The 27,875-nt window shown below is 37.4% G+C and overlaps 1 protein-coding gene across 6 annotated transcripts in view; it reads left to right on the forward strand.

Moving 5' to 3' along the window:
• The window catches only part of LOC307100685 (ankyrin repeat and KH domain-containing protein 1), a gene marked incomplete at its 3' end in the record, with an annotated part of 127,204 nt that overhangs the window by 93,759 nt on the left and 5,570 nt on the right, over nucleotides 1–27,875 (forward strand). For 4 of the 6 annotated variants that reach the window (XM_079773212.1, XM_079773208.1, XM_079773209.1 and 1 more), the window contains 16 exons: nucleotides 4,557–4,702; nucleotides 4,863–4,974; nucleotides 5,654–5,799; nucleotides 6,094–6,236; nucleotides 6,647–6,860; nucleotides 8,592–8,767; nucleotides 8,991–9,153; nucleotides 12,002–12,097; nucleotides 12,568–12,684; nucleotides 14,852–15,026; nucleotides 16,295–16,751; nucleotides 17,615–17,761; nucleotides 19,841–19,990; nucleotides 20,151–21,757; nucleotides 26,309–26,485; nucleotides 27,540–27,791. In XM_079773212.1, coding sequence (XP_079629338.1) covers nucleotides 4,557–4,702; nucleotides 4,863–4,974; nucleotides 5,654–5,799; nucleotides 6,094–6,236; nucleotides 6,647–6,860; nucleotides 8,592–8,767; nucleotides 8,991–9,153; nucleotides 12,002–12,097; nucleotides 12,568–12,684; nucleotides 14,852–15,026; nucleotides 16,295–16,751; nucleotides 17,615–17,761; nucleotides 19,841–19,990; nucleotides 20,151–21,757; nucleotides 26,309–26,485; nucleotides 27,540–27,791 — 4,278 coding nt within the window. The remainder of the gene's footprint in view (nucleotides 1–4,556; nucleotides 4,703–4,862; nucleotides 4,975–5,653; nucleotides 5,800–6,093; nucleotides 6,237–6,646; nucleotides 6,861–8,591; nucleotides 8,768–8,990; nucleotides 9,154–12,001; nucleotides 12,098–12,567; nucleotides 12,685–14,851; nucleotides 15,027–16,294; nucleotides 16,752–17,614; nucleotides 17,762–19,840; nucleotides 19,991–20,150; nucleotides 21,758–26,308; nucleotides 26,486–27,539; nucleotides 27,792–27,875) is intronic. The other 2 variants (XM_079773210.1, XM_079773211.1) reach the window with 1 other exon arrangement.

Here is a 27,875-nt window from a genome sequence, read left to right on the forward strand (position 1 = left end):
GCTGGAGTGATATTCAAAGGCAGGCCAGTCCTCTGTCTCGATTGCAAAATTTTTTTCCTTAACTGTTGTCTGTTTCCTCTTGTCATATTCTCCTTCCCTCCTCCCATCCCAATTATGCTATCCCAGTTTTCTTCTTTTGTGAGTCTTTAGTCTTCCTAATCTTTACTGAATCTTTAAAAATGTGGAATAAGATTACTTAAATCAGGAATTGGGGGGGGGGGGGTATGACTTTCAGTGATTATAGAATTGTAATATAGCCTCTGAGGCTCCTCTAATATGGAATATAGGTACTACTGTGCAGAGGAGGAATATCTTAGTTTTGTAAAAAAAATAAAAATGCTGGGAAATGTTTTAAGGAGTTAGATTCTTTTTTTTTTTAATTTTTTTTTAAGGAGTTAGATTCTTTAAGTTTTTATATCTTCAGCCCACAGCCACTTAACTCAAATTAACTTTGTGTCATTAGCATTGAGAGTTGTTATAAGTTAAAAATAAACTCAGAGTTTATTTGTAGCTCTTATTTCTAATCTGGGTAAAGGTATATATTGGGGTGTGAAGTATGATTATGAATAATAATAATAAAACTGGTGATCCTGGGATAACATTTTTAAGGTTCTATAAATAGCATTGTAATGTTCCTAATTAAATACTCAATTTGCAGCTATGAAACCCACATTACTGATCGATCTAGTATTGTTGTAACTTAGGACCTGTTTGGTTGTTGTTTTTAAAGACTATAGAAACAGCTCTAAAAGTAAACTTGTAGATTTGAACTTTATGGTAGTAAATGGGTGGTCAGATGGTTTTGTAGGGGAGGTTAAATTTTATTTCACCAAAGTATTTATTAAATTGAAGTGGTCTTTTACAAAGTTAACATAAAACTTCAAAAAGCTAATTTAGAAAACATATTTTAATGATATGTAATGTTAATAGAAACTAATAAAATTTTATTTCTGTTAGACATTAATATCTAGTGATAGTTGGTCTACCATATTGTGTAATATTCTTTTATTAATAAACCTTAACTTGTAAATCAGCCAATAAATACAAAAAATTATGTTCATATAAAAATTTCCATTAAGTCCAAGTTTCTCATAATTTTTTAATTGAAGGTTAAAGAAATTAGACAAGGGTGAATGGTGAATACCTAATTCTACAATTGTATGATCCATTGAAATTGGTAGGATTATATGTGAGACCAAAGATGTGATTAATTTTACCTAAATTAAATCTAGTTCTCAAGCCTTGTATTTAATAAATTGTACATCTTACAATTATACTTTAGAGAATATTCATTTATAATAGCAATAAATTTACTCTTTAAATATAGGAGTATTTTTTTATTTATTGCTGTTTTATTCTCAAAATTTATCATGATGAGTTGGTAGATACATAATTTATTAATGTTGCAACTGGATTAGCTGACTAACTTAGCCTTTTAGTATAAAGTCTTATTTGTGTCATACTGGGTATAGTTCCAGACAAAATGTATGTAAATTCTTGATTGGGAGCATGGTTCTTCAAGTCCTTTTCTTCTGAAAGTATTGGACTTTTACAGTTTAGCATAATAACAAGTGATTCTCATGTCCAGCTCTCAGTTTTACATGATCCAAATAACTAGAACCAAGGTCTGGAAATTCAAAGCAATTTAAAGAATTCAAAATAGCTTTGACCATTGAGCAGTTTTAGAAACATTAGTAAAAATCTCATTATGAATATATAAGAAACATTGGCTAAAAATGAACTAATATCTGTTCAATTTATTGAGGACTTACCATGCACTCTAAGCTCTGTGCTAAATGCTTATCTTGTGAGCTATTTATAATAATCCTATAAAATAGGTACTTTTCCCACCTGTTTTTCTTTTAAAAAACTGAGGCTTGTGGAAATTAAGTTGCTAGTAAGTAACAAGAGTCAAAGTCAGTTCAGCCAGGTTTAAGAACCACAGACATAATATGCTTGCATCTGATTCAACTTGAAGTTCTGAGTTTATCTTAAAGATATTATTTTCTCAAAACTTCTAAATTTATTAAATAACATTTTCTTATTTTATATTAAGATTTGAGTGCATATAAGGTCTAATGTATTTTTGTGACTTTAGCACATTGTTTACTGCTATTGGCATGTTAATAGGCTCTTTACAACAAATTCCAATTCAAAAGTATTTTGCTTTAAATAATACTGTGGTAGTCAATGTGGCTTAAGAATAAAAGAGTAATTAGGAAACTCTTATTTTTTAGGGCACTTACAATAAAATGCCTTTAAATAATAATTTCCTCTAATAGATGTTAATATTTTATTTATAGATTTTTATTTATTTATATGAAACTAATAGTTACTTTTAAATAAAGCAATTTATAGTGATTTAATTTATTAAAACCTTACAACAAAGCTTATATGTACACCTAGTATCTGAGGTTTTTATATAACAAGGTTTATTATTATCATCTTCCATATTGCCTATAAAACCATCTTAAATTTTATAAAGAATTAGGTAGAATATTACCCTTAGTTCTTTTATCACCTTTTTAGGATAGTGCATAAATTTAATTTGAATTATATAGTGACTTTTGTGATAGTAATTATAGTCATTTTGAGAGACATTTTGTTCAGAGGTAGAAAACAATTTAGGATTTATGAAAATGTCATAGTCTTGGTGTAAATTTATCTTAATAAAACCTTTATTCCACATGTACCTTTAAATCTTTGCTACTTTCTAGTTTTATCTTTATAACTTTTGTATGTAATTAATCCTATTAAAGTCACTTCTTGAAATATTGCTGATTGTCATTATTGCAAGGTAGAAAAAATGTTTCTAGAATAATGTTGTAGAAAATGTACAATAGTTGATGTGACAACACATTTTTTGTCATACAGTTTTTAAATGCACAAAAGTATTTTTTAAAGTCAACTCTGTAAAGAAGTCTTTTTTTATAACATCACATTCTGGCACAGCACTCTAGTCAAATGTTTAAAATTTTTTAAATGTCTGTTTTTCATATAACAAGAGATAACATGAATAAGTAAAATTAATAATGATTAAAAAGTAATTCTTTAATAAGGTGTATGTTAATAATTATGAGACCACTGTAAAAATTTTATTATAAAGGTGCTATGTATCATATTTAGAATCTTGTTTACTACAGCCTTTTTCCAAATATATCAACTATTTTGAGGAGGAATAACAAATTAATATCTGCTTTTATTTCATTAAATGATAAAAATTGTAAAACTTTTTTTCATTTGCATGTTCTTATAGGTGAAACAAATATATATAATAATCGTTCCTATTTGTAAATGGATAGTTTAAATTATGTATACTTATGTGGTGACAATCTGCAGAAATTCATATTGCCAAGATAATCTTAAATATATTGAGGGGGAGGACAGCTCATATGGAAATATATCTTAACATTTTTAATATTTGTTATTCTTAAAAGTAGTATACTAAACTGAGTCATTCACACTTGTGAACACCTTAGCAAGTGATTGGGGTCCTATCAAAATTCTAGAGAGAAAACATTCTTTAACATTTGAAATGCTTATAGTTCCCTTTAAGACCTATGTGTTTTTTTATTGACTTTCAGTCTGGGTGATAGAAGTTTGTTTATTGACATTACTGAAACTTTGTTGTCTTTTTCCATATTATTAATGATTGTGTATTTTTTTGAGTTTTTTTCCTTCTTAAGTAGTAATGTTTTTCAAATTAGTGAATAATAGTACTGAAAGTTCTAATTATCTATCTGATAATTACATTTATTGAGTACTTACTATATGCCAAACACTGTGTTAACTGTTTTTATAAATTATCTCACAGACAATTCACAGCATCCCTCTAAGATAGGTCCTATTTCCCTATCTATGAGGCAAACTTCATCTCCAATGAAATATAAGAAATATGTAGACATAAAGGTGTCATTTCAATTAACAAAGTTTCCAAACACCAGATTTTGAGATCCAAAATAAAAGTTCCAATGTTCGTTTTAAAAATAGTTTGATTTTCAGACACTGATTCATTGTGGCAAATTTTCAAAGCAAATACTGAATTAAAAAACAAACAAACATGCTCTCTGCTATTAATGGATAAATATTCTAACTTGTTCTCCCCTTTTTTTGCATTGTTCTCAGGATATTTTATCTAATTGCCTTTTATAAATTTAAAAAGTCTTTACTTTTTTAAAGGAAACTGTTTTTTTCTCTATTAATAATGTAAAAGGCTACCATTTGTTACATTTGCACTCAGTAACAGACACTGTACTAAGTATTTTACCTGCATTATTCTGAGTAGTCTTTCCAACAACCTTACAAGGCAGGCATTGTACATTTTACATTTTACACCTTAGAAAAATTGAGACTCCAAGAGGTTTATACTTGCCTATTATCAGAAAGTCAGTAGTGGAACGGGGATTCAAACATAGGTTCATCTGACTGTAAAGCTTGGGATTTAGTTACTACATTATATTACTAATACAGAATTTTATATTTTCTGTATTTTTTGTATATTATAAATGACTTTACTCTTTTTAGTAGAATTCAGCAATATGGATATTGTTTTTCAGCTGTGAGTAGCAGAGTGCCCACTGGTTCAAACAGTTCCTCTCAGACCACAGAATGTCTTACACCTGAACCCTGTTCACAGTCTCCAAGCAATGTGGCTTCCCAGTCATTGCCCCCTGTCTATCCCTCAGTTGACATTGATGCACATGTGAGTATATTGCTTTATTTAAACTTATTTTGCACATTTTTATTTTCTTTGTTTGAAAAAGAAAATTATCATTTTATATTCATTGTGAAAATATTTGCTCTTTAATTGATAACCCCGTTGTAAAAAAAAACAAAATCTAATTTATTTTTCCCCCTTCTAGACTGAGAGCAATCATGACACAGCGTTAACATTAGCTTGTGCAGGTGGCCATGAAGAACTCGTATCTGTACTCATTTCACGAGATGCTAAAATCGAACACAGAGACAAAAAAGGTAAGGAATGTCAGTCAAAATTAAAGTCTGACCCTGGCCAGTGTGGCTCAGTTGGTTAGAGCATCATCCTATGTATTGAAGGTCACAGGTTGGATTCCTAGTCGGCACATACTAGGTTACGGGTTCAATCCCCAGTTAGGATGTGTGTGGGAGGCAACTGATCTATGTGTCTCACATCAATATTTCTGTCTCCCTTCCTCCCTCTCTCAGGTCAATTATAAATAAATAAATAAATGTATGTCTGAGTGTAGTTACATCAAGTTTTTTCACTGTCAATAAGTAGTTTCTAGACTGTCTTAGTGAAAAGATGGTGAAGCATATTTCAATTTGGAATTCCAGATTTATTAATCTACAGAGCCTAATTATTCTCCAGAAATTTGACTGTAAATTATCAGTGAAGTACAGGCTTCCTTTCTCCTTAATCCAAAAGTTGAGCATGCAGAGGTTTCAAAGTTCACTATGAGTATAAACTGTAATAGTTATCTTTGACTTAGCATTTCCTTTTTATAGATGTTTATGGATTTTTGTCACAAACAAATTAGCGGCTAGAGCAGTTTTATGTTAAATGCTTATAAGTATCTGTCCTAAAGACTCCCTACTAAAATAATCAAGAAATAAAAGCAGTAGCTTAATAAGTAAAAATCACAAATTTGTTTGAGATTTTTATTTTCTGATGTAGGTTTCACACCACTGATCCTGGCGGCAACAGCAGGGCATGTTGGAGTTGTTGAAATCCTTTTGGATAAAGGTGGAGATATAGAAGCGCAATCTGAACGAACTAAGGATACTCCACTTTCATTGGCATGTTCTGGTGGACGTCAGGAGGTGTGTTAATGTTAATTTTCACTTTGTAAATATTTTCTCTTATATTTTAAATATGCTTATGATGAGTGAACCACAATCCTAACACATATGAAATGCAAATGGTTACTCAACAATTGACAAATAGAAAGAGTAATTTGTGATTTCAGTACAATTGGGATTTCAAACCTCTGAATTCCTTGATGTAAAATTGAATCCATTTCTCTAATGCTGATATTTGAATATACAAAGCCTAATTAATTATATGTTAAACCCTTGGTGTAAACTGGAATTCTCTGTTCATATTTTACTTTGTAGGTGGTAGACTTGTTGCTGGCTCGAGGTGCAAATAAAGAACATAGGAATGTGTCTGATTATACACCACTGAGTCTAGCTGCATCTGGAGGATATGTTAATATCATTAAGATTCTGCTTAATGCTGGGGCAGAAATTAATTCAAGGTATCTATTGTCTATCTGGTTTTTTACTCATGATTATTAAGTTACTACTTAGAATAAGTGTCTTCCCCTAAATATTTGGATAGATACCATTTTTAATTAAGATAGTATTAAAGTTACAAGAGCCAACAGTTCTTCCTATAATGTGCTTATAAATAATCACAGATTATTTCAACTAAGGTGACTGTTTTTAAAGAGGTCTCCTTCAGAAAGTACTTTGTTATGTATAGTTGGAAATTTATAACTCTAAGGATTATGTTTTAAATTGTGAGATTTTTCTATTTCTAATTATTAGTCTAAACAAAATCATTCATTGGTTTTTTACTGAAACGTTTTCATCTTTTATGTTCTCTATGCTTTCTAAAAAATAACAACAGGTAACACATTTTATTTTTCTAATTTTCCCCCCTGAGGACTGGGAGTAAACTAGGTATTTCTCCCCTGATGTTGGCTGCAATGAATGGACATGTTCCTGCAGTGAAATTGTTGCTTGATATGGGTTCAGACATTAACGCCCAAATAGAGACCAATCGGAACACAGCTCTCACCTTGGCCTGTTTTCAAGGTCGAGCAGAAGTAGTGAGTTTGCTTCTGGACCGAAAAGCCAATGTTGAGCATAGAGCAAAGGTAAGCACTTTATAATTTGTCAACTACGTCAGATATATTTCTAGTAGAAAAAGAATGGCATTTCAACTCAAATTGATGTACTGTTTTAAATTGTCATAAGTTAAAACTGATGCCCCAATGCAGGATTGGAGAATTGTGCTATACAGTGGTCAGTAACACATTATCACTATTCATGACTTTTATTAAGGACAGTGAAGAAAATAGAATCAGTATTTTTTCCAATCTCAGGTTTGAGTGGTTCTCTTAATCCTCCAATTTGCAACTTTTGAATGTAGTAATATTATTTTGTAGTAAGATATTTTTGAGTAGTAAGATTATTTTAGCCGAAACCAGTTTGGCTCAGTGGATAGAGCGTCGGCCTGCGGACTGAAGGGTCCTGGGTTCGATTCCGGTCAGGGGCATGTGCCTTGGTTGTGGGCACATCCCTGGTGGGGCATGTGCAGGAGGCAGCTGGTCGATGTTTCTCTCTCATCGATGTTTCTAGCTATCTATTCCCTCTCCCTTCCTCTCTGTAAAAAATCAATAAAATATATATATTTTTAAAAAGATTATTTTATAGAGCCCATTAATGTAGACTTTTAAAGAGGCATATGCCTTAATAAGGCATGTGCTTACCAATGGTAAAAATCCCAATCCAAAAAATTACTGCGCAGCCCTAGCCAGTGTGGCTCAGTTGGTTGGAGCATCATCCTGTACACCAAAAGGTGGCAGGTTCAATTCCCTGTTGGGGCACATACCCAGGTTGTGGGTTCAATCCCAGATCAGGGTGTGTGTGGGAGGCAACTAATCATAATCAGTGTTTCTCTCTCACATCGATGTTTCTCTCTCTTTCCCTTCCTCTCTCTGAAATCAACTTTTTTTAAATTACTGCATAGATTATAAATTTAAGATAGCTAAAATCTAATCTAACCATGACAGATTCTGACAATTTCATGACTATTTAGCATTCAGAAAGTAAGATTATGTCAGTGTTTTGAATTGTTTTTTTGGCTTAGAACTATTAGGTACTTAGAACTCTAGAAAAATGTAACTTGTGTAAAATTCTTAATAATCAGACAATGGCCAGTCTGGTAGTCATTTCAAGTTGGAAGGGTTTCAATGAAAATCTCATTTTTCTCCCTGAATTTCATTAAAACTTTTCATTGCACAAAGAGAATTGAACCTTTCCTGCTATCCAGTTTATCTTTTCATATTACAGATGCTCAGTGTGACCCACTTGATTATTAGAAGTTCTAGATAAATCATATTACTTTAGAAATAATACCAGTAGGAAATATCTTTTGGCAAAAATGTCATGAACAAAAGACATGAATAAAATATACGATATTTCAATCTATTTTACCTAAGTTTGAATAGGATTGAAAGAATTTACCCTAAAGTATTTAGCAAACTGCATTCTCAATAAAGTATTATCTAAAAAAAGTTTTCCCATTGAACATTGTGCTTTACTTACTTTTTATTCAAGTTAAGGTCTCATGCGTAAATTTATAACAGTATAGAAGGTATAAAATTGTTCTGTTTGTTTTAATTTAGCATGTGGTCATATAAGTTAATTCATTCTAGCTTGTCTAATTGAATAACAATTTTTACTTGCTGTTTAGTGAAATTTAAGATTGCAAATATTGCTTATCTGTTTTATGAGAGAAAATAAGAAATAGAAAACACAAGTCAATTGTTTTAGCCTTTTAAAAAGTTATATTAATTTACTTGAATAATTTTTGGTTTAAACAGACTGGTCTTACCCCCTTAATGGAAGCTGCTTCTGGAGGGTATGCCGAGGTTGGAAGAGTTCTCCTTGATAAAGGAGCAGACGTTAATGCCCCCCCTGTGCCTTCCTCAAGAGATACTGCTTTAACAATAGCAGCAGACAAAGGTCACTATAAATTTTGTGAGCTCCTAATTAGTAGGTGGGTAAATTTATTTTATATATATATATATATATATAGAACTTTCTACTTTCACTTTCCAGAGCCATTAAAGCTAATAAAATTGTTCTACTTTATTGACATTTTAAAGAACAAATTGTTTACATGATATTTTGTAACAGATAAAAGACAAATAGAGAAAAATAGAAAAAGTTTCCCTCTTCTCATAGGAAACAAACTACATTAACATCTTTTGATTTTATAGGGGAGCCCATATTGATGTTCATAACAAGAAGGGAAACACACCACTTTGGTTGGCATCCAATGGTGGTCATTTTGATGTAGTGCAGTTGCTGGTGCAAGCAGGTGCTGATGTGGATGCAGCAGATAACCGGAAAATCACACCTCTTATGTCAGCATTTCGGAAGGTAATTTGATATGGGTGAGGGGGAGTAAAATTCAGTAATTTTAAATCAATTCTAAGTTAAAACCATATAAGAAAGATAAATTGACCTTGGGTAAATGACTATAAATCTATATACAAATAATTGCTATATTTTCACTCTTTGTGGCCAAATCTAATAGTTATATGTTAGTTCACTACAAACAACTTTATTAGATTAACTGGTGTCTAGACTAGTTTTGTTATGTCATTGTACATAAAGCATTAGATTTAAGGGCAGATATTATGGATGTCTTCTCTACCTCAGGAGGAACAAAAATGAGTAGACTCTTTCATAAAAACTTATTATACCATAAATATATAAACGCTCACTTATCTGTTATATTTTTAAAAGCCCTCCCATTGCATTTATGATAAACTATAAACGACTTAACATGTCTTACAAAGCCCTGTAGGATATGGCTCATGCCAGCCTCCCCAGACCAGTCATTTATACTTTCCTTCCCCTTGGCTCACTACACTTCAGCAATAAATTTTTAACTGCCTCGGGTCTTTTCTCACTCGTTTTCTTTTCCCAAAACGTTCTTTCCCTTGCATCACCTAGCTCACTTCTACTTACCCTTTAGCTCCCATTTTAAATGTTAGAGTTCTTCTCTAACACCCCATCTGAAAAGGTCCCTCTTCTCTTTTATAGTACACTATTCTTTTCCTCATCCAAATGTGTAGTTATATGTTCAAATACATGTTTACTTTTTTTTTTAATATATATTTTATTGATTTTTTACAGAGAGGAAGAGAGAGGGATAGAGAGCTAGAAACATCAATGAGAGAGAAACATTGATCAGCTGCCTCCTGCACACCCCCCACTGGGGATGTGCCCGCAACCAAGGTACATGCCCTTGACCGGAATCGAACCCGGGACCTTTGAGTCCACAGGCCGACGCTCTATCCACTGAGCCAAACCGGTCTCGGCTCATGTTTACTTTTTTAATGCCTATCTCCTCAACTAGGCTGGAAGATCCATGAACAATAAGATTCATGACTTTTTAACCACTGTTAACACCCATTTGTTTAGCACAGTGCCTTACTCATAATAGCTGGTAACTAAATAGCTATTGAATGAGCGCAGTATAAGTTATGTGTCTTAGAAAAATATCAAGATATTTTCTAGACTTAATTCTTTTTACAAAATTTTCTTTCCTTTTAATTGAGGTATAATTTATATACAGTGTAATGCACAAGTCTGAGGTTCATAGTTTAATGAGTTTTGATAAATGCATATGCCCATGTAATCCAAACCCCATCCTATCTAATTAAAGAGTAATATGCAAATTAACCATCATTCCAACACACAAGATGGCTGCCCCCATGTGGACACAAGATAGCCGCCACAAGATGGCCAGCAGGGGAGGGCAGCTGTAGGCGATCAGGCCCGCAGGGGAGGGCAGTTGGGAGGAACCAGGCCTGCAAGGGAGGGCAGTTGGGGGCAATCAGGCCTGCAGGGGAGGGCAGTTAGGGGTGACCGGGCCGGCATAGGAGGACAGTTGGGGGGAACCCAGGCCTGCAGGGGAGGGCAGTTGGGAGGGCCAAGGCCTGCAGGGGAGGGCAGTTGGGGGTGACCAGGTCTGCAGGAGAGGGCAGTTGGTGTTGACCAGGCCAGCAGGGGAGGGCAATTGGGGGAGACCAGGCCTGCAGGGGAGGGCAGTTGGGGGGACCAGGCCTGTAGGGGAGGACAGATAGGGGCGACCAGGACAGCAGGGGAGGGCAGTTAGGGGTGACCAGGCCAGCAGGGGAGGGCAGTTAGGGGCAATTGGGCTGGCAGGGGATCAGTTAGGCGTCGATCAGCCTGGCAGGGGAGTGATTAGGGGGTGATCAGGCTGGCAGGCAAAAGCAGTTGGGGGCAATCAGGCAGGCAGGTGAGCAGTTGAGAGCCAGCAGTCCTGGATTGTGAGAGGGGTCCCAGATTGGAGAGGGTGCAGGCTGGGCTGAGGGACACCCCCCTCCATGCACGAATTTTGTGCACCGCACCTTTAGTAAAGATATAAAATACTTCCATCATTTTAGAAAGTGTTATCATGCCTGTGTTCAATTAATTGCCTGCTTTGAAGGCAACCACTTTTCTGTTTTGTGTCACTACCAGATCAATTTTTGAGGATGTCTTAGAACCTTAATAAGAGGGGAAACTATGCAAGTTTGGTTATGTTATAATAGAATTGATTACAAATTATTCAGCCTCTGATAATGACATTTAGAAAGTGTTTTTTCTAGAGTCAAGTTATAGGACTCAGATAAATGTGGACAGTCTACCTTGTTTAGTAAGGTGAGAGCCAAAATAATGCTTTGGAATCTAGAACATCCTCTTTGTTTTTAGGACTAATTTACAAAAACTTTTCTACTTTTCATGGGAAATGGGCATATTAAATTCAGGAGAAATATCTTTTGGTCCACCATATATTCCTGAGCATGTTGTACTTATCTTTTTCTGTTTATAAACTCATCACTGATTTTATTTTATTTTTTTTTAAATATATTTTGTTGATTTTTTACAGAGAGGAAGGGAGAGGGATAGAGTTAGAAACATTGATGGGAGAGAAACATCAATCAGCTGCCTCCTGCACACCTCCTACTGGGGATGTGCCTGCAACCAAGGTACATGCCCTTGACCGGAATCGAACCTGGGACCCTTCAGTTTGCAGGCCGACGCTCTATCCACTGAGCCAAACCAGTTAGAGCTGATTTTATTTTTGTAATTTCAATTTGTAATTTAATAAACTATCTGAAATTATTACTGTATCTTTTACTCTTAAGTTTTTAAGCATATGGGGAAAATTTTAAGAGATTTTTTGGTGTATTTTCTGTTGTACTCTTTACAGGGTCATGTAAAAGTTGTTCAATATTTGGTGAAAGAAGTCAATCAGTTCCCTTCTGATATAGAATGCATGAGATACATAGCAACAATTACAGATAAGGTAGGTTTAATATGCTATTGGAGCACATTTTTGTTTTTTGTGGAATTATGTGCCAAAATGTGCAGTTACGAACCTGTTCTTTTATCCTCTGTGAGACTAACCACCTTGTCTTACTATGCTTTAGTTTCTCCATTTGTAAATAGAGAATGGGTATAATACTTCTGATAAATGATTCCCTTACTCTTCTGAACCATAATTACAGTGACTGCAGCAAAAATATATTACTAGACCATTAGCCCAATTTAGAAAGTTTTCTAAGAACATATAAAGTTTTTAGGGAGTAGTTCCTTATTTTAATTAAATAGTAGTTCCTTATTTTAATTAAAGATTGATTCATGACTAGACTCAAAGGATAATTTAATTTGTTTATTTGAATTTAGCCCTGGATTTTGGTATGCTAATCAGCTCATTTTATTTGGCCTAGTATGTTATGTGTTCCTACATTGAAATACTTCCATTTTTCACTATAGGAACTGTTGAAAAAATGTCATCAGTGTGTTGAGACAATTGTGAAGGCTAAAGACCAACAGGCTGCAGAAGCAAACAAGAATGCAAGTATTCTTTTAAAGGAACTTGATCTGGAAAAGGTGAGTGGGAAAAATAATTTTCCTTATAGAAATTGTTGAATATCTAGGGTAAATTTGCCACCTATAGACCAATAATTTGAACAAAATATTTTTCAAAGGAAATTATTAATAGATTATCAAACCATCATAATTTTTAATTTGAACCTATCATTCATAAAAAATATTTTGAACCATATAAGTGAGGTCTAGTTTTCAAGCAGATCACAGTTTACCAAATGATACTTACTGCCCAAGTGGTTTTAATATTAGTCTAAGAAAAAATTTAGTAAAACATTGGAAATCATTTGTTTCTTATAAGATGTGGGCTATAAGTGGTTTATTAAATCCTCAAAGACTAAGTGTCAAGTAGCCTAGGATGTGTGGTAAAATGGAGAAAGTTAAATAAACAAGATCACTTTTCTGAGGCTCAGTTTGCTTACCAGGGAAATGAGGATGTTGTTATTAAATCCAGAACTTATATTAAAAGAACAAACTCCATGATCAAATAGTCATTCTAGGAATGCAAGAGATAGCTTAACCTAAAAATATTTTGTTGATTAAATGAAGAAAAAAGATATAATAATTTTGGAAAATGCTAAAATTTTGACACCAGTTCTTAGTTTAAAAATTACAAAACAAAACTTGTAAGCTAAAAACAGAAAGAAAGATTGCTTACAAATCAATGAGAAAAAGAGAAGTTGCTCAGAATAAGGAATGATTCACAGAAAAATAAATATAGGTGGTTAATAAATAGATGGAGAATGCCTAATTTCATAAATAAATAAATGCACAATAAAAGAGTGATTTAATTTTTTTTTATCAGACTGTCAAAATTTAAAGGTCTGGTAATAGCTGTTGATGGCAAAGGTATGGAGAAATTAGCACTCCAGTATGATTTCTTTATGTATGGTACAAATTAGTGTAACTATTAACAGAGGTATTTGACAAATTAATTAAAAAAGTGAATAACCTTATTCTAGCCATTCCACTTATAGAAATTTTAAATACAAATGCTCAAAGATGTGAATGTATATAAGGTCATTCATTGTTGTATTGCTTATAATAGGGAGAAAACTGTAAACCTTAAAGTCTTAATAATTAGGGAATTAAATAAATTTTAGTACCTCCATGATAAACTTGATTACAGTTAAAATAAGAAGGAAAAACACTGTCTTCATCCTCCTATATAATAAAAGAGTAATATGCAAATTGACCCTAATGGCAAAACAACTGGGCGCTATGATGCGCACTGACCACCAGGGGGCAGACACTCAATGCAGGAGCTGCTGCTCAGCCAGAAGCCGGTTGATGGCTGGCCAGCGCAGCGTCTGTGGTGGGAGCCTCTCTCACCTCTGTGACAGTGCTAAGTATGTTATGCGCCTGGGAAGCGGTTCTAAGTTGTTAGTCTGACATCCGCCGAGGTCTCCCGGGCTGCCAGAGGGATGTCTAACTTTCAGCTTAGGCCCAATTTCCTGGGGAGCGGGCCTAAGCCAGCAGGGGGACATCCCCCAAGGGGTCCCAAACTGCGAAAGGGCACAGGCCGGGCTGAGGGACCCACCCCCACCCCAGTGCACGAATTTTCGTGCACTGAGCCTCTAGTTTTAAATAAAGCGAAGTCTGAAGTTAGATGACTGCTAAGGTCCCATCCTAATTTTTATTTTTTTGTAACTACCCAGGGACATACATGGTCAGCAATTCCCTAAATAGCCAATTGGATTTATGGCAGCAGAGTGATGAAATGATTTTTAATTGAAAATACAGTCTTTTCTTTCAGTCCTCAGCCCCTTTCTTATTAACATAGGAGGTTGGCAAATTTTTTCTATAAAATGCCACATAGTAAATATTTTAGGCTTTGCAGGCCATATGCAAAAATCTGAAACAGCAAAAAACAAAACTATGGATAAGGGAAGACTACCGTATACTTGATATAAGTCCCTTGCCAGATGTATGATTTGAAAATTTTTTACCTTTTTAAGGGTTGTCTTTGTACTTTCTTGATGGTTCCTTTGAAGCACAAAACTGTTTATTTCTCATGATGTCCAGTTTATTTTTTTTCTTTTGTTGCTTTTATAAATATGTTTTGAAACTGATATTGATGGGAAACTCCTCATATCATAAACAAAAATATCATTTCATTCTTTATTTTAAATTATTGCTTTGTTGATAATATGATACATCTTTATTTCAGTCAAGAGAGGAGAGCAGAAAGCAGGCTCTTGCTGCTAAAAGAGAGAAAAGAAAAGAAAAGAGAAAAAAGAAAAAAGAAGAACAGAAAAGGAAGCAGGAAGAAGATGAAGAAAACAAACCTAAGGAAAATTCAGAACTACCAGAGGATGAAGATGAAGAGGAAAATGATGAAGATGGTGAGAAATTAGTGATAAAATTCTCCTGTGTTTAGTGACTTCATTTTGAATGCCTTTAATGTAATTAATTCTAGTTAAATATTCAATTACTTTGATCTGAAATTGACAATTGCCTCTTATAGTAAATATTTCTAAACATTTTACATTGTAAGGTGATATAGAGAAACAGAAGGGAGGGAGACAAACATATAAATTGAGTAAGTTCAACAGTAAATTTTTAACTAAGGTTCAGGCTCAGAGCTCTACAGCAATAGGGTTTATTATTCTCAAAGAGTTGTTTATTATACAACTAGAGGCCTGGTGCACGAAATTAGTGCACTTGGGGGAAGCGGGTCCCTCAGCCCAGCCTGTGCCCTCGCAGTCCAGGATCCCTTGGGGGATGTCCGACTGATGGCTTAGGCCCATGGGGAGTGGGACTAAACTGGCAGTTGGACATCCTTAGAACTGCCGCAGAGGCAGGAGAGGCTCCTGCCACCTCTGCTGCGCTCACCAGCCATGAGCCCGGCTCAGGGCTTCTGGCTGAGTGGTGCTTCCCCTGTGGGAGCACACTGACCACCAGGGGGCAGCTCCTGCATTGAGTGTCTGCCCCCTGGTGGTCAGTGCACGTCATAGCGACTGGTTGTTCCGCCGTTAGGTTGATTTGCATATTAGCCTTTTATTATATAGGATGCTTGTAGTAAGCAAATAATCTTGCTGTATTTGAATTCTAATTCTAAAATCCTATTTGAAAATTTTTCTAAATTCAAACTATATTGTGATTTTTGGTTAGTTCATGAGACTAACATTTCAGATCTTAAAAGTGTTAACTGTATGAATGTTTTATACCAATTTAGACATCAAAATATGATACAGTATATTTGTTCTAACAACAGTAAAGATTTCTTTTTTGTTTGTTTTGTTAATCCTCACCTGAGGATATTTTTTCCATTGATTTTTAGAGAGAGTGGAGGGGTGGGGGAGAGACAGAGAGAGAAACATCAGTGTGAGAGACACATCTATTGGTTGCCTCCTGCACACACCCCAACCCAGGCCAGGGATCGAGCCTGTGACCGAGGTACGTATCCTTGACTGGAATCAAACCCAAGACCCTTCAGTCCTCGGGCTGACACTCTAACCACTGAGCAAAACTGGCTAGGGCAAGATTTCTTTATTTACGAAAATATGAGTAAAGGACTAAATTATTACGAAATGTTACAGCTATATATGTAATAATTTATTTTGAGATCCGTGGCTCTCAATGTGATTTTTATCCTTTTTGATAATTTCAGTGGAGCAAGAAGTTCCCATAGAGCCACCTAGTGCAACCACCACCACCACAATTGGAATCTCTGCAACATCTGCAACATTCACAAACGCGTTTGGGAAAAAAAGGGCTAATGTGGTGACAACCCCCAGCACCAACAGGAAAAATAAGAAGAACAAAACAAAAGAGACCCCTCTTACTGCACCTTTAATATTACCAGAACAACATATATCCTTAACACAGCAAAAGGCAGACAAAAATAAAATAAATGGAGAACCCAGAGGTGGTGGTGCAGGAGGGAACAGTGATTCAGATAACTTGGACAGCACAGATTGCAACAGTGAGAGTAGCAGTGGTGGTAAAAGCCAAGAATTAAACTTCAGTATGGATGTGAATTCCTCTGGTGATAGGAGATACCCCTCACTGCTACTCCATTCCCAAGAAGAAAAAACAAGTACTGCCACTTCTAAAACTCAAACACGGTAAATTTTTCTAATATGTTAACTCGACATCCACTTGTTGTTTTTTCATGCTTGGCACAATAATTTGAGGTTATTCTTCAAGCGCAAGTTGTGTTAAAGTTTAAATCCACCTCATTGTCTGTCTTCAGTATTCAAAAGTGAAATTTATCAATGTGCTAGTTATAAAATGAGATTATTAAAAAAATTTTATGATTTCATTTTGAAGTTGAAAATATTAGCAATATCTTGATTTTCACTATGTCACTTTTATTGATTATACCAGAGGCCCGGTGCACAAAATTTGTGCAATGGGGGGAGGGTGTCCCCTCAGCCCGGCCTGCGCCCTCTCATAACCCGGGACTCCTCAGGGGATGTCCGCCTGCTGTCTTGCAGTCTGGGGCTCTCGCAGTCCGGGACCTCTTGCTCCTTACCGCCTGCCTGCAACAGAGGCAGGAGAGGCTCCTGCCACCGCTGCTGCGCTCCTCAGTCATGAGTCTGGCTTCTGGCTGAGCGGCACTCCCCCTGTGGGAGCGCACTGACCACCAGGGGGCAGCTCTGGCATTGAGCATCTGCCCCCTGATGGTTAGTGCGCATCATAGCGACCAGTCGTTCCTCTGGTCATTCCACTGTTCGGTCAATTTGCATATTAGGGTTTTATTATATAGGATAGTACAACTTTTGACTATAAAAGTCTAAAAACCGAATCCATTTTTATACTGAAATAGATGTTGGACTCTGTCCTATTTCTATTTTTCTGAATTGTTGATAATTTGATGTGCCAAATTTTAATTCAAGTATTTTAGCATAATTTTGTCCATAATAATCTCTTGATTTTCTAACTTAAAATTGATCTTTTATTGGATTTGATATTTCTCTCTTCTCAGACCTGAAGGTGAAATGAATTCTAATTCCTTATCAACAAGCTACAAGTCAGTGTCATTGCCATTAAACTCTCCAAACATAAAGCTGAATCTGACTAGCCCTAAAAGGGGGCAAAAAAGAGAAGAAGGGTGGAAAGAAGTTGTACGAAGGTAAGAAGAATTAGTCTTATCTTTTTAACTTATATAGACCAATTAATTAATGAATAATTTGAATGTAGTTGTTTTCAACTGTAGGCTAAAGCAAAATTAGAAGTAATGTATAAATTTTGCATGCATATTTTATAGGAAAGAATAAACATTGGCTTTAGAATAGCAAAAAATATTTTATTAAAACAAAATTTTTTTTAAAACCTAAGATTTACAGTTTACAAAATGACCACAAGCTTCTTCTTAAAGGGAAGATTCTACACTTGACAGCAAATCACATTGTTATTAGGGCTATGATGTTTGTTTAATGGTCCCATTTTGATTCAGACATCAAGCTTATCTATTTATAACGTTTAAATAAAGTTAGACTTGGCTAGAGAGCATATTCTGAAGAACTGATTAGCTGCTTTTAATGCAATTAGATCATCATAAAAAGGGTGAAAGGAGCCTATAAAATTAAAACTACCTTCCTCCTCAAAAAAAGAAAGAAAAACACCCACACTCCTGCAGCTAACCCTGACAAGTACCTTCACACTGCCTTATACTTAAGCCATGATGGCGAAATGAATAAAAGCAGAGAGAGGTCACTACTTTTAAATGTCATACACAATCTGGATGATACTTCTAGCCTCTGTTCACACTTTACAACAGGACAGACATAGATTTGCTGATGTGTATTTAATCACCAAAGGTCTAAAGTTTCTGGGCTTTTATTCTGTAATATTTCCAAGATTTTGTGTCCATGAATGCAAACAAAAAAGGAAGAAGTCTTGTCAAAACAGGAGATAGGATGCACACTTGATCAGATTGATTTAAGTATTATTCATGGCATATAGCCTACTCCATGCTCTAACTTTCAAAATATCTAAATATATTCTTCCCAACTTGTCTACATTAAAATAATAATTTTTTATTATTTAAGAGCTGCCATTGGGTATTCTTCTGGAAGGAGTGATTCAAGTTTAAAGGTCCCTCCCTCAAAGGGGGAATCCTAGGGTCTACAATGACCACCTGAAAATAATGGGTGTTATTCTCATCTGGTTGTGCCAGCAAACACTGGGTTTCTTTGATAATCCTTCAGGACTATCAGGCCATCTTGTCAGATCGCATTATCAGCCTTTAGTCTTCTCTCTGGCAACCACTCACCTTACACACAAGTGGAAGTCCCAGGCTCCACTTGTGAATTGCTTTTTATGTAATTCAAATTTGAGGATTTATTCTTTAGTAGGGGCCCAGTGCACAAATTTGTGCGCCTTGAAAGGAACTGGGCCACACAGCTGCTGTAGGCACAGGGGTGGGTCTCAGCTCATCCTCCATGCCCCCGCCCAGCCCGCTGCGGCCCCCAGTCCCCTGTCTGCCGCCACTTCCATGTACTGACAGCACCGGCCCCACTTGCACCCACTGACGGCACAGAGTGATTGGGGCCAGTGCCAGCAGTGGGTGCGAGTGGGGCTGGCGCCATCAGCGGGTGCAAGCAGCAGCTGCTGCCCCAATCACCCCTCAGGAGCAGGATGAGGTGGAGAAGCTCTCAGGGGCGATCAGGGCTGGCAGCTGCCACTTGCACCTACTGATGGCGCCAAGTGATTGGGACCGGCGCCAGACACTGGCAGCGGGTACGAGAGGCGGCTCCGGTCCTGGCTGCGGGTGCGAGCGCTGGGCGGGACCACAGCATGTGGGAGCAAAGAATTTTCAGTAACCGCCAGAGACTCGCCCCGATGACAGCAACTGGCGCCCCACCTTGGTCTGGCTCCAACGCTTACCTGCTCCACCATCCTGCCACAACCAATGCCTGCCATGTTCCACACACACCCGCTGGTGGTCAGCGCATGTCAGAGCAACTGATTGTTCGGTTGTTCCACCATTTAGTCTATTTGCATATTAGCCTTTTATTATATAGGATTGCTAAGTATAAGTTGTTGATACTGATAAGCTAGGGTATTTTTTCAGCATGAAGTTTAACAATATAGTATGCATTATTTTACTTTAGAAAGAGTAATACGTATGGTCACTGCAGTTTGACTGACATGTGTCATTTCAGGCAAATTTGAATGCTTAAGCTCATGTGTAATCTTCATTTTTTAGGTCAAAGAAATTATCTGTTCCAGCTTCAGTGGTTTCCAGGATAATGGGAAGAGGAGGGTGCAACATCACTGCAATACAAGATGTTACTGGTGCCCATATTGATGTGGATAAACAAAAAGATAAGAATGGGGAGAGAATGATCACAATAAGGTAATTGTAGAAAATGTATATTGCTAGTTCTGTGTGGAAATAAATTTTATTAGAAGCATACTTTTGTTAGTTATAGTAGAATAAAGAATTTTCTTTCATGGCAAAGATTACCTGTTTGTTTTGTTTTATGTTTTTTATCTTGTTTTTTTTTTTTCTCCAGGGGTGGTACAGAATCAACAAGATATGCAGTTCAACTTATCAATGCACTTATTCAAGATCCTGCTAAGGAACTGGAAGACTTGATTCCTAAAAATCATATCAGAACACCTACCAGCACCAAGTCCATCCATGCAAACTTCTCGTCTGGAGTAGGCACCACAGCAGCTTCCAGTAAAAATGCATTTCCCTTAGGTGCTCCAACTCTTGTAACTTCACAGGCAACAACATTATCTACGTTCCAGGCCACTAATAAACTTAACAAGAACGTTCCAACAAATGTACGTTCTTCTTTCCCAGTTTCTCTACCCTTAGCCTATCCCCACCCTCATTTTGCTCTCCTGGCTGCTCAGACTATGCAACAGATTCGGCATCCTCGCTTACCCATGGCCCAGTTTGGAGGAACCTTTTCACCCTCTCCTAACACTTGGGGACCATTCCCAGTGAGACCTGTGAATCCTGGCAACGCAAATAGCTCTCCCAAGCATAATTCTACAGGCCGTCTACCTAACCAGAATGGTACTGTTTTACCCTCTGAGTCTGCTGGACTAGCCACTGCCAGTTGTCCTATCACTGTCTCTTCTGTAGTTGCTGCCAGTCAGCAACTGTGTGTGACTAACACCCGGACTCCTTCATCAGTCAGAAAGCAGTTGTTTGCCTGTGTGCCTAAGACAAGTCCTCCAGCAACAGTGATTTCTTCTGTGACAAGCACTTGTAGTTCCCTGCCTTCAGTCTCTTCTGCGCCGATCACTAGTGGACAAGTTCCCACCACATTTCTACCTGCAAGTGCTCCTCAAGCACAACTTTCTTCACAAAAGATGGAGTCTTTCTCTTCCATGCCACCCCCAAAAGAGAAAGTGTCCACACAGGACCAACCCGTGGTAAACCTGGGTACGCCATCTTCATCTGCAAATAGCTGCAATAGCTCTGCCAGTAACACGCCAGGAGCTCCAGAAACTCACCCATCCAACAGTCCCACTCCTAACAACACACAGGAGGAGGCCCAGCCATCCAGTGTATCTGAATTAAGTTCTATGTCAATGCCATTTGCATCTAATTCAGAACCAACTCCATTGACTTTGGCATCACCAAGATTGGTTGCTGCTGATAATCAGGATAACAATAATTTACCTCAATTAGCTGTACCAGCACCTCGAGTTTCTCATCGAATGCAGCCCCGAGGTTCTTTTTACTCAGTGGTTCCAAATGCAACTATACACCAGGATCCCCAGTCTATTTTTGTTACAAATCCAGTTCCTTTAACACCACCTCAAGGCCCACCAGCTGCAGTGCAGCTTTCTTCAGCCATGAACATTATGAATGGTTCTCAGATGCACATTAACCCAGCAAATAAATCGTTGCCACCGACATTTGGCCCAGCCACACTTTTCAATCACTTCAGTAGTCTTTTTGAGAGTAGTCAGGTGCCAGCTAACCAGGGATGGGGAGATGCTCCACTATCCTCACGAGTTGCTGCAGATGCCTCTTTCACTGTTCAGTCAGCGTTCCTAAATAACTCTGTACTTGGACACTTGGAAAATGTGCACCCTGACAACTCCAAGGCACCTGGCTTCAGACCACCTTCCCAGCGAGTTTCTACTAGTCCAGCTGGTAAGTTATAACTATCACTGCAGCTCAGGTTGGGGCTCTAACAGCATATTCTAATATTCTAACATAATAATGAAGTGTTTATTTTGTACATAATATTGCATAATCTTAAAGAAATGAGAATGTGTTATAAATAGTAAAGACCCTTTAATGATTGCTGATTGGGCAAAAAAGTAGCTGTAAGTCAGTCGCTCACATATGACGAGCTGCCTTATGCTCTTTATCTGATCTCTCTGTCCCTCATAGCAGTGACCTCGTGTCAATCCATTTTCTTAGAATTGGTATAAGATGATATTAATAAAACAAGATTTATAGGATGCTTCAGGGACTCCAAGTTTACAGACTTTTTAAATCACAGCGATAGCTTACTTTTCTCAGATTTAAAAAGTGTGAGTTACAAAGGTGTTTAGGTACCAGCCCATGATTTTCATTCTTTGTTTTCAGTCTTGGGTGTTCAGACCAAATATTAAATGATGTTGTTTAATAATACTCTGTTATTTACATTAGATGGAGATGGTTGAAGGAATCCATTCATTTTTCTTTATTTTAAAAAGAGAGCTTAGATTCAGCTATTCATTCCTCAAAATCAGAAATTAGTTGCTGAGGAGTTATAAGAAATATATAGAAAGATATAAGCCCAGTGTTGACTTGGAGATATTTGGAAAACCAGAATCTATTTATTAGATTCTAAGAGCCAAATTTCACTCCAATCTGCACTATTCTGAAAAACAAATTAGTAACTGTGCCAGGCATAAAATAGGGGTAAGAATTACTGCCACTTAACATTTTTACTCCAGTTGGAAAACTGTCCCATACTCCATCCTTCCTTTTTGCTAACTATGAATTGATCTATGTTGTTTAAAATTTGTGAGTTTATGGATATGGTAGAGCCTTAGCTTTCATTTCTGATATGTTTCATTTATTTTTCTTTTCAGAAGACTGTAGCTGTTGTATCTTCTTTTAAATAGAATTCATTGCCAATGCTTAGGCTGTGATAGAAGGCATTATTAATTATTGACTTGACTGCCACTAATATGTGAATTTATATAATACCTTAGCCAGAGTTGGACTTCAGAATTCTAATTTTCCAGTGTTTGAGCCCTTTGGGCTTCACATACTACATCCCAGAAAATGTACAGATTATGAATGTCTGGGGGGGGTGGGGAGTAAAGGAAATAATGTATTTAGTTTGTTTTTGGGACCTGAATTATTCAGATCCATAATATCAAAATAATTTATAGTTAATTAAAATAATAATTAAAAAGCAAGCATTAATCCTTGACCTGGGGTCAACATTTCTTAATTGCCTGTACTGTTTCTTTTGCTGGTGCTCTTCTCTATGGATAATTTACTCTCCTAGTTTACAAATAAAAATACTTAAGTTGAGAAAGAATATGAAAAATTTGAAACCTCAAACACACACAAAAAAAGAAACCTCAAACACTGCTGGTGGAAATTTAAAATGGTACAGCCACTGGAAAAAGTTTGACATTTCCTCAAAAAGTTAAACAGTTACCATATGTTCTAGTAATTCTACTCCTAGGTATACCTAAGAGAAGACAAATATCTGCACAAAAACTGGTACATAAATGTTCATAACAGCATAATTGATAATAGCCAAAAAGTGGAAACAACCCACTATCCCTCTAATGATAAGTGGAAAAACAAAATGTGCTATCTATAATAATAAAAGTATAATATGCTAATTAAACTGGACATCCTTCCAGACAACCTTCTGGACGAAGCCGGGGCTGCAAGGGAAGCCTGAGTCCAGAGTGCCTGCCAGAGGCCGGAGGGAAGCCGGGTCCCGGGTGCTGGAGGGAAGCCGGTGCTGGCAGCCAGGGGAGGGAAGGCCTACACTTGCATGAATTTCATGCATCGGGCCTCTAGTAGTATCTATAATAATAAAAGTGTAATATGCTAATTAGACCGGACTACCTTCTGAATGAAGCCAGGGCTGCGAGGAAAGCCCAGGTCCTGGGTGCCTACCGGCGGCTGGAGGGAAGCCTAGGTCCTGGGTGCCAGAGGGAAGCCGGTACTGGCTGCTGGGAGAAGGAAGGCCTCCTCTTGCACAAATTTCGTGCATCGGGCCTCTAGTGTCTATATAATGAGATACTATTTTTATTATAATACATTAGATATAATCATAATCCTATATAATAAAAGGCTAATATGCAAATTGAATGCATGGCGGAACAACTGGTCGCTATGACATGGTGGTCAGTGCACTCCCCCTATGGGGAGCCAGGCTCATGGCTGGCGAGTGCAGCTGCGGTGGCGGGAGCCTCTCCTACCTCCACAGCAGCGCTAAGGGTGTCCGACTGCTGGAACGGGCCTAAGCCAGCAATCAGATATCCCCCAAGGGCTCCTGCACTGTGAGAGGGTGCAGGCCAGGCTGAGGGACCCCCTTCCTGAGTGCACGAATTTCATGTACTGGGCCTCTAGTGTATTAATATATTATAATCTATATATATAAAAGCCTAAGTGACCGGCCAACCGTCCGGTAGTTATGATGCACAATGACCTCCAGGAGGCAGACGCTCAGCGCACAGGCATAGAAACATGGAACAGATTGATGAATCTCAGAGGGGAGGGCAGAGGGTGGGAAGAGATTAACCAAAAATCTTATATGCATACTAGAGGCCTGGTGCATGGATTCATCCACCAATGGGGTCCCTTAGCATGGCCTGCAGGAATCAGGCCAAAACCGGCCCGGTGCATGAATCCATGCATCAGGCCTCTAGTTTCTATATAATCCTAATATATAAAAAGCCAGGGGCTGGCACAACCTAGACGACCAGATGGACGACTGAACAGCAGGCTGCGTGGGGCGACCAGGCCGGCAGGGGGGTTAGTGAAGGACGACCAAACGATTGGACAAGCAGGCTGCGTGGGGCAACCAGGCCGGCGGGGGGGAGGGGGACAGTTGGGGGTGACCAGGCCAGCAGGCGGGGGGGCAGTTAGGAGCGATCAGGCTGGCAGGCAGAGGCAGTTAGGGGTGATCAGGCTGGCGGGGGGGGGGGGGGTCAGTTAGGGGCAATCAGGCAGGCAGGCAGGTCAGCAGTTAGGAGCCAGCGGTCCCAGATTGTGAGAGGGATGTCCAACTGCCAGTTTAGACCTGATCCCCGGGATTGGGTCTAAACCGGCAGTCAGACATCCCCTGAGGGGACCAGGATTGGAGAGGGTGCAGTCTGGGCTGAGGGAACCCCCCCCCCATGCACGAATTTCATGCACCGGGCCTCTAGTCAGATATAATAGAGAGAAAGGAAGTACTGCCCTGGCTGGTGTTTCTCAGTAGTTAGATCATCAGCCAGCTCACTGGGTTCACTGCCCCACCACCCCAACCCTGGGGCACATGTGGGAGGTAAGCAGTCAATGTATCTCTCTTACATCATTGTTTCTTCCTCTCTTTCTCTCTCTCTCTCTCTCTCTCTCTCTCTCTCTCTCTCTCTCTCTCTCTCTCTCTCTTCCCCTTCTTCCCCTGCCCTCTCTCCCTCCCACTCTCTGAAAAGCAATGGAAAAAATATTCTCAGATGAGGATTAAGAAAAGAAAAGGAAGTACTGATTTATGCTACAACATGGATGAACTTTAAAAACAGTATGCTAAGTGAAAGAAGCCAGTCACAAAAAACACATATTGTATTATTCCAATTGTATGAAATTTTTAGAATAGGCAGGCAATCTATAGAGACAGAAAGTTAGTGGCTACTTAGAGGTGGGGTAAAGGACCATGGAGATTGACAGGTAATATATACAGAGTTTCTTTTAGGGTAGGCAAAATTGTTCTAAAATTGATTGTGATGGTTGCACAATCCTGTGAATTATATACTTTAAAGACAAAACTCTGAATTACATACTTTAAACATATGAATAAGACCAGCTTGAAAGAAGTTTTGACAGTTTTTTATTGATATTAACTACTTTTTCCTGAAATGAGCACCTATAATCCTTTTCCATACCCTTGTCCCCTTTCCCAAATACCTTCTCCAGAGAAAGCAATGGAATTTGAGAAGACTGTTAATTTAAACTTATACAACCTAGATAAAAACTTTCATATAGTTGGTAACTGGTCTTTATTTATCAGATGGCATACTGGAATTATATTAAATAGTATGCTTTTCCTTCCTGTTAGGAAGGAAACATTAGTAGGTTTTGTTATTCTTCTTCCATAGAAAATGACTATAATATAGATGCAGAGCTGCACTTTGAGATTTTCCCCAAAAGGGAAAGCAGAAGTTATTGATGGGTACCACTTAGTCACAACATGCACTCATTTCATGTCCCCTCCAGTGAAAGCTTTGAGATTTATCTAGCTTGGTAACTGCCATTCTTAAACATTGGGCTCACTTTTCTATGTCTAGTGCTGTTTGGTGATATCCTTCTGGAATGCAAGAAAAAAATGGGTTTGGGCCATACAGCACATAGTAAATGGATTATTTTTGCTATGATCTATGGAATTAACTACATGCTTTCTCCTTTTTAAAAAGGAATTACTTAAATTTTCCATTTTAAAGCTTTGGCTAATTTGGATGTCTTGGGCCTGTTTTATTTCAGGGTTACCATCCATTGACCCATCAGGCAGCTCCCCATCTTCCTCTTCTGCTCCTCTGACAAGTTTTTCCGGCATACCAGGAACACGTGTTTTCCTGCAAGGGCCAGCTCCTGTTGGGACTCCTAGTTTCAACAGACAACATTTTTCTCCCCATCCTTGGACAAGCGCCTCAAATTCATGTAGGGATCCTGGAGGAACTCTTCCCAAAAAGTCTTGAATAAGTTATTAAACCATTTGTTTCAGGGAGCACTATATTGTAACTTTAGTATTCTAAGTAGTATGCAAATACCTAAGGTTTGTATTGCAGTCATGTCAAAAATGGTCAGTCGTATATAGGATAGAAAATTTGAGAAGAGTCAAGCTCTTCTTCCAAGCCAGAAATGTTTACATTGGGACTTAGATCAAGAAAAGAGGTAATTCAAGTAGTTTTATAAAAGGACCATTTGGGGACAGTATTGTGAAATAATTCTTTAAGTCTGAAAAGAAGTTGAATTTATGTATTTGGTCAGTGTGGTATGATTCCTCATTTATTTACTTATATATTTACACTTTAGTCATTATTGTAATTTATAAGTTAAAGTATACCTCTATTCTGACTTACTTATTTCAATACTTTGAATAGATGAAATTCTAACAGTACTTGAACAGGATTTTTTTTTTTTTAATGAGGTAGACAGTGAGTATTGGCCCTTTTGACAAGGAAAACTTCCTGTATTACCTGACAGTCCCATTAAGAAACAAAGCCATGAGTTGAATCCTTTGATGCTTTGCTAATATTTAACCTTTCTTCCTTATCGAAAAAAAAAGGACTGTAGAAAGGGAAAAAGAAATAAAACAACTAATAAGTATAGAGGGCCACCAGCTGTTTTCCAGACAATATGCTAGATACTGTGCAAACATTGCCACATTTAAGTTAATTTAAAATATGACAATATATATTTTGATAAGATAATTTAGAACAAGAATAAGAATAAATACGGCCTTCTTTTCTAACCTTGTTCAGTTAAATCTGGACATTTTTTTAGTCTATTTGTTTATACTTCCTATAGGCAGAAGGTAGTGTGGGGTAATGTTTATAGGACTTATATATTCTCATTTGAATGATCTTATAAAATTATAAATTTTTCTTTACAGAACCTATGTTTTGGAATAGATCTTTCCAACAAGGTTTCTCATATTCTTATCATTAGTTTTTATATGTAATAAAACAATAGAGAAATATTTTGCCACCAGGTGACTCTCCTATTCCATCTGTTTCTTCGGGATCATCTTCACCTCTTTCAGCCACTTCTGCCCCACCAGCATTGGGCCAACCAAAAGGAGGCAATGCCAGTCAGGATCGAAAGATACCTCCTCCCATTGGAACAGAGAGACTAGCCCGGATTCGGCAAGGAGGGTCTGTTGCACAAGCCCCTGTGGGGACCAGTTTTGTCGCTCCTGTTGGACACAGTGGAATCTGGTCATTTGGTGTCAACGCCATGTCAGGTACAGTTACCTTGCCCTCTGTCTGGAGGGATATCTCAAGTAAGTTGTGGGATTTTGCCATTAAAACTTAGTTCCTTAAAAATA

Source organism: Cnephaeus nilssonii (assembly GCF_951640355.1).
Source record: "Cnephaeus nilssonii genome assembly, chromosome: 5".
NCBI classification, from domain to species: domain Eukaryota; kingdom Metazoa; phylum Chordata; class Mammalia; order Chiroptera; family Vespertilionidae; genus Cnephaeus; species Cnephaeus nilssonii.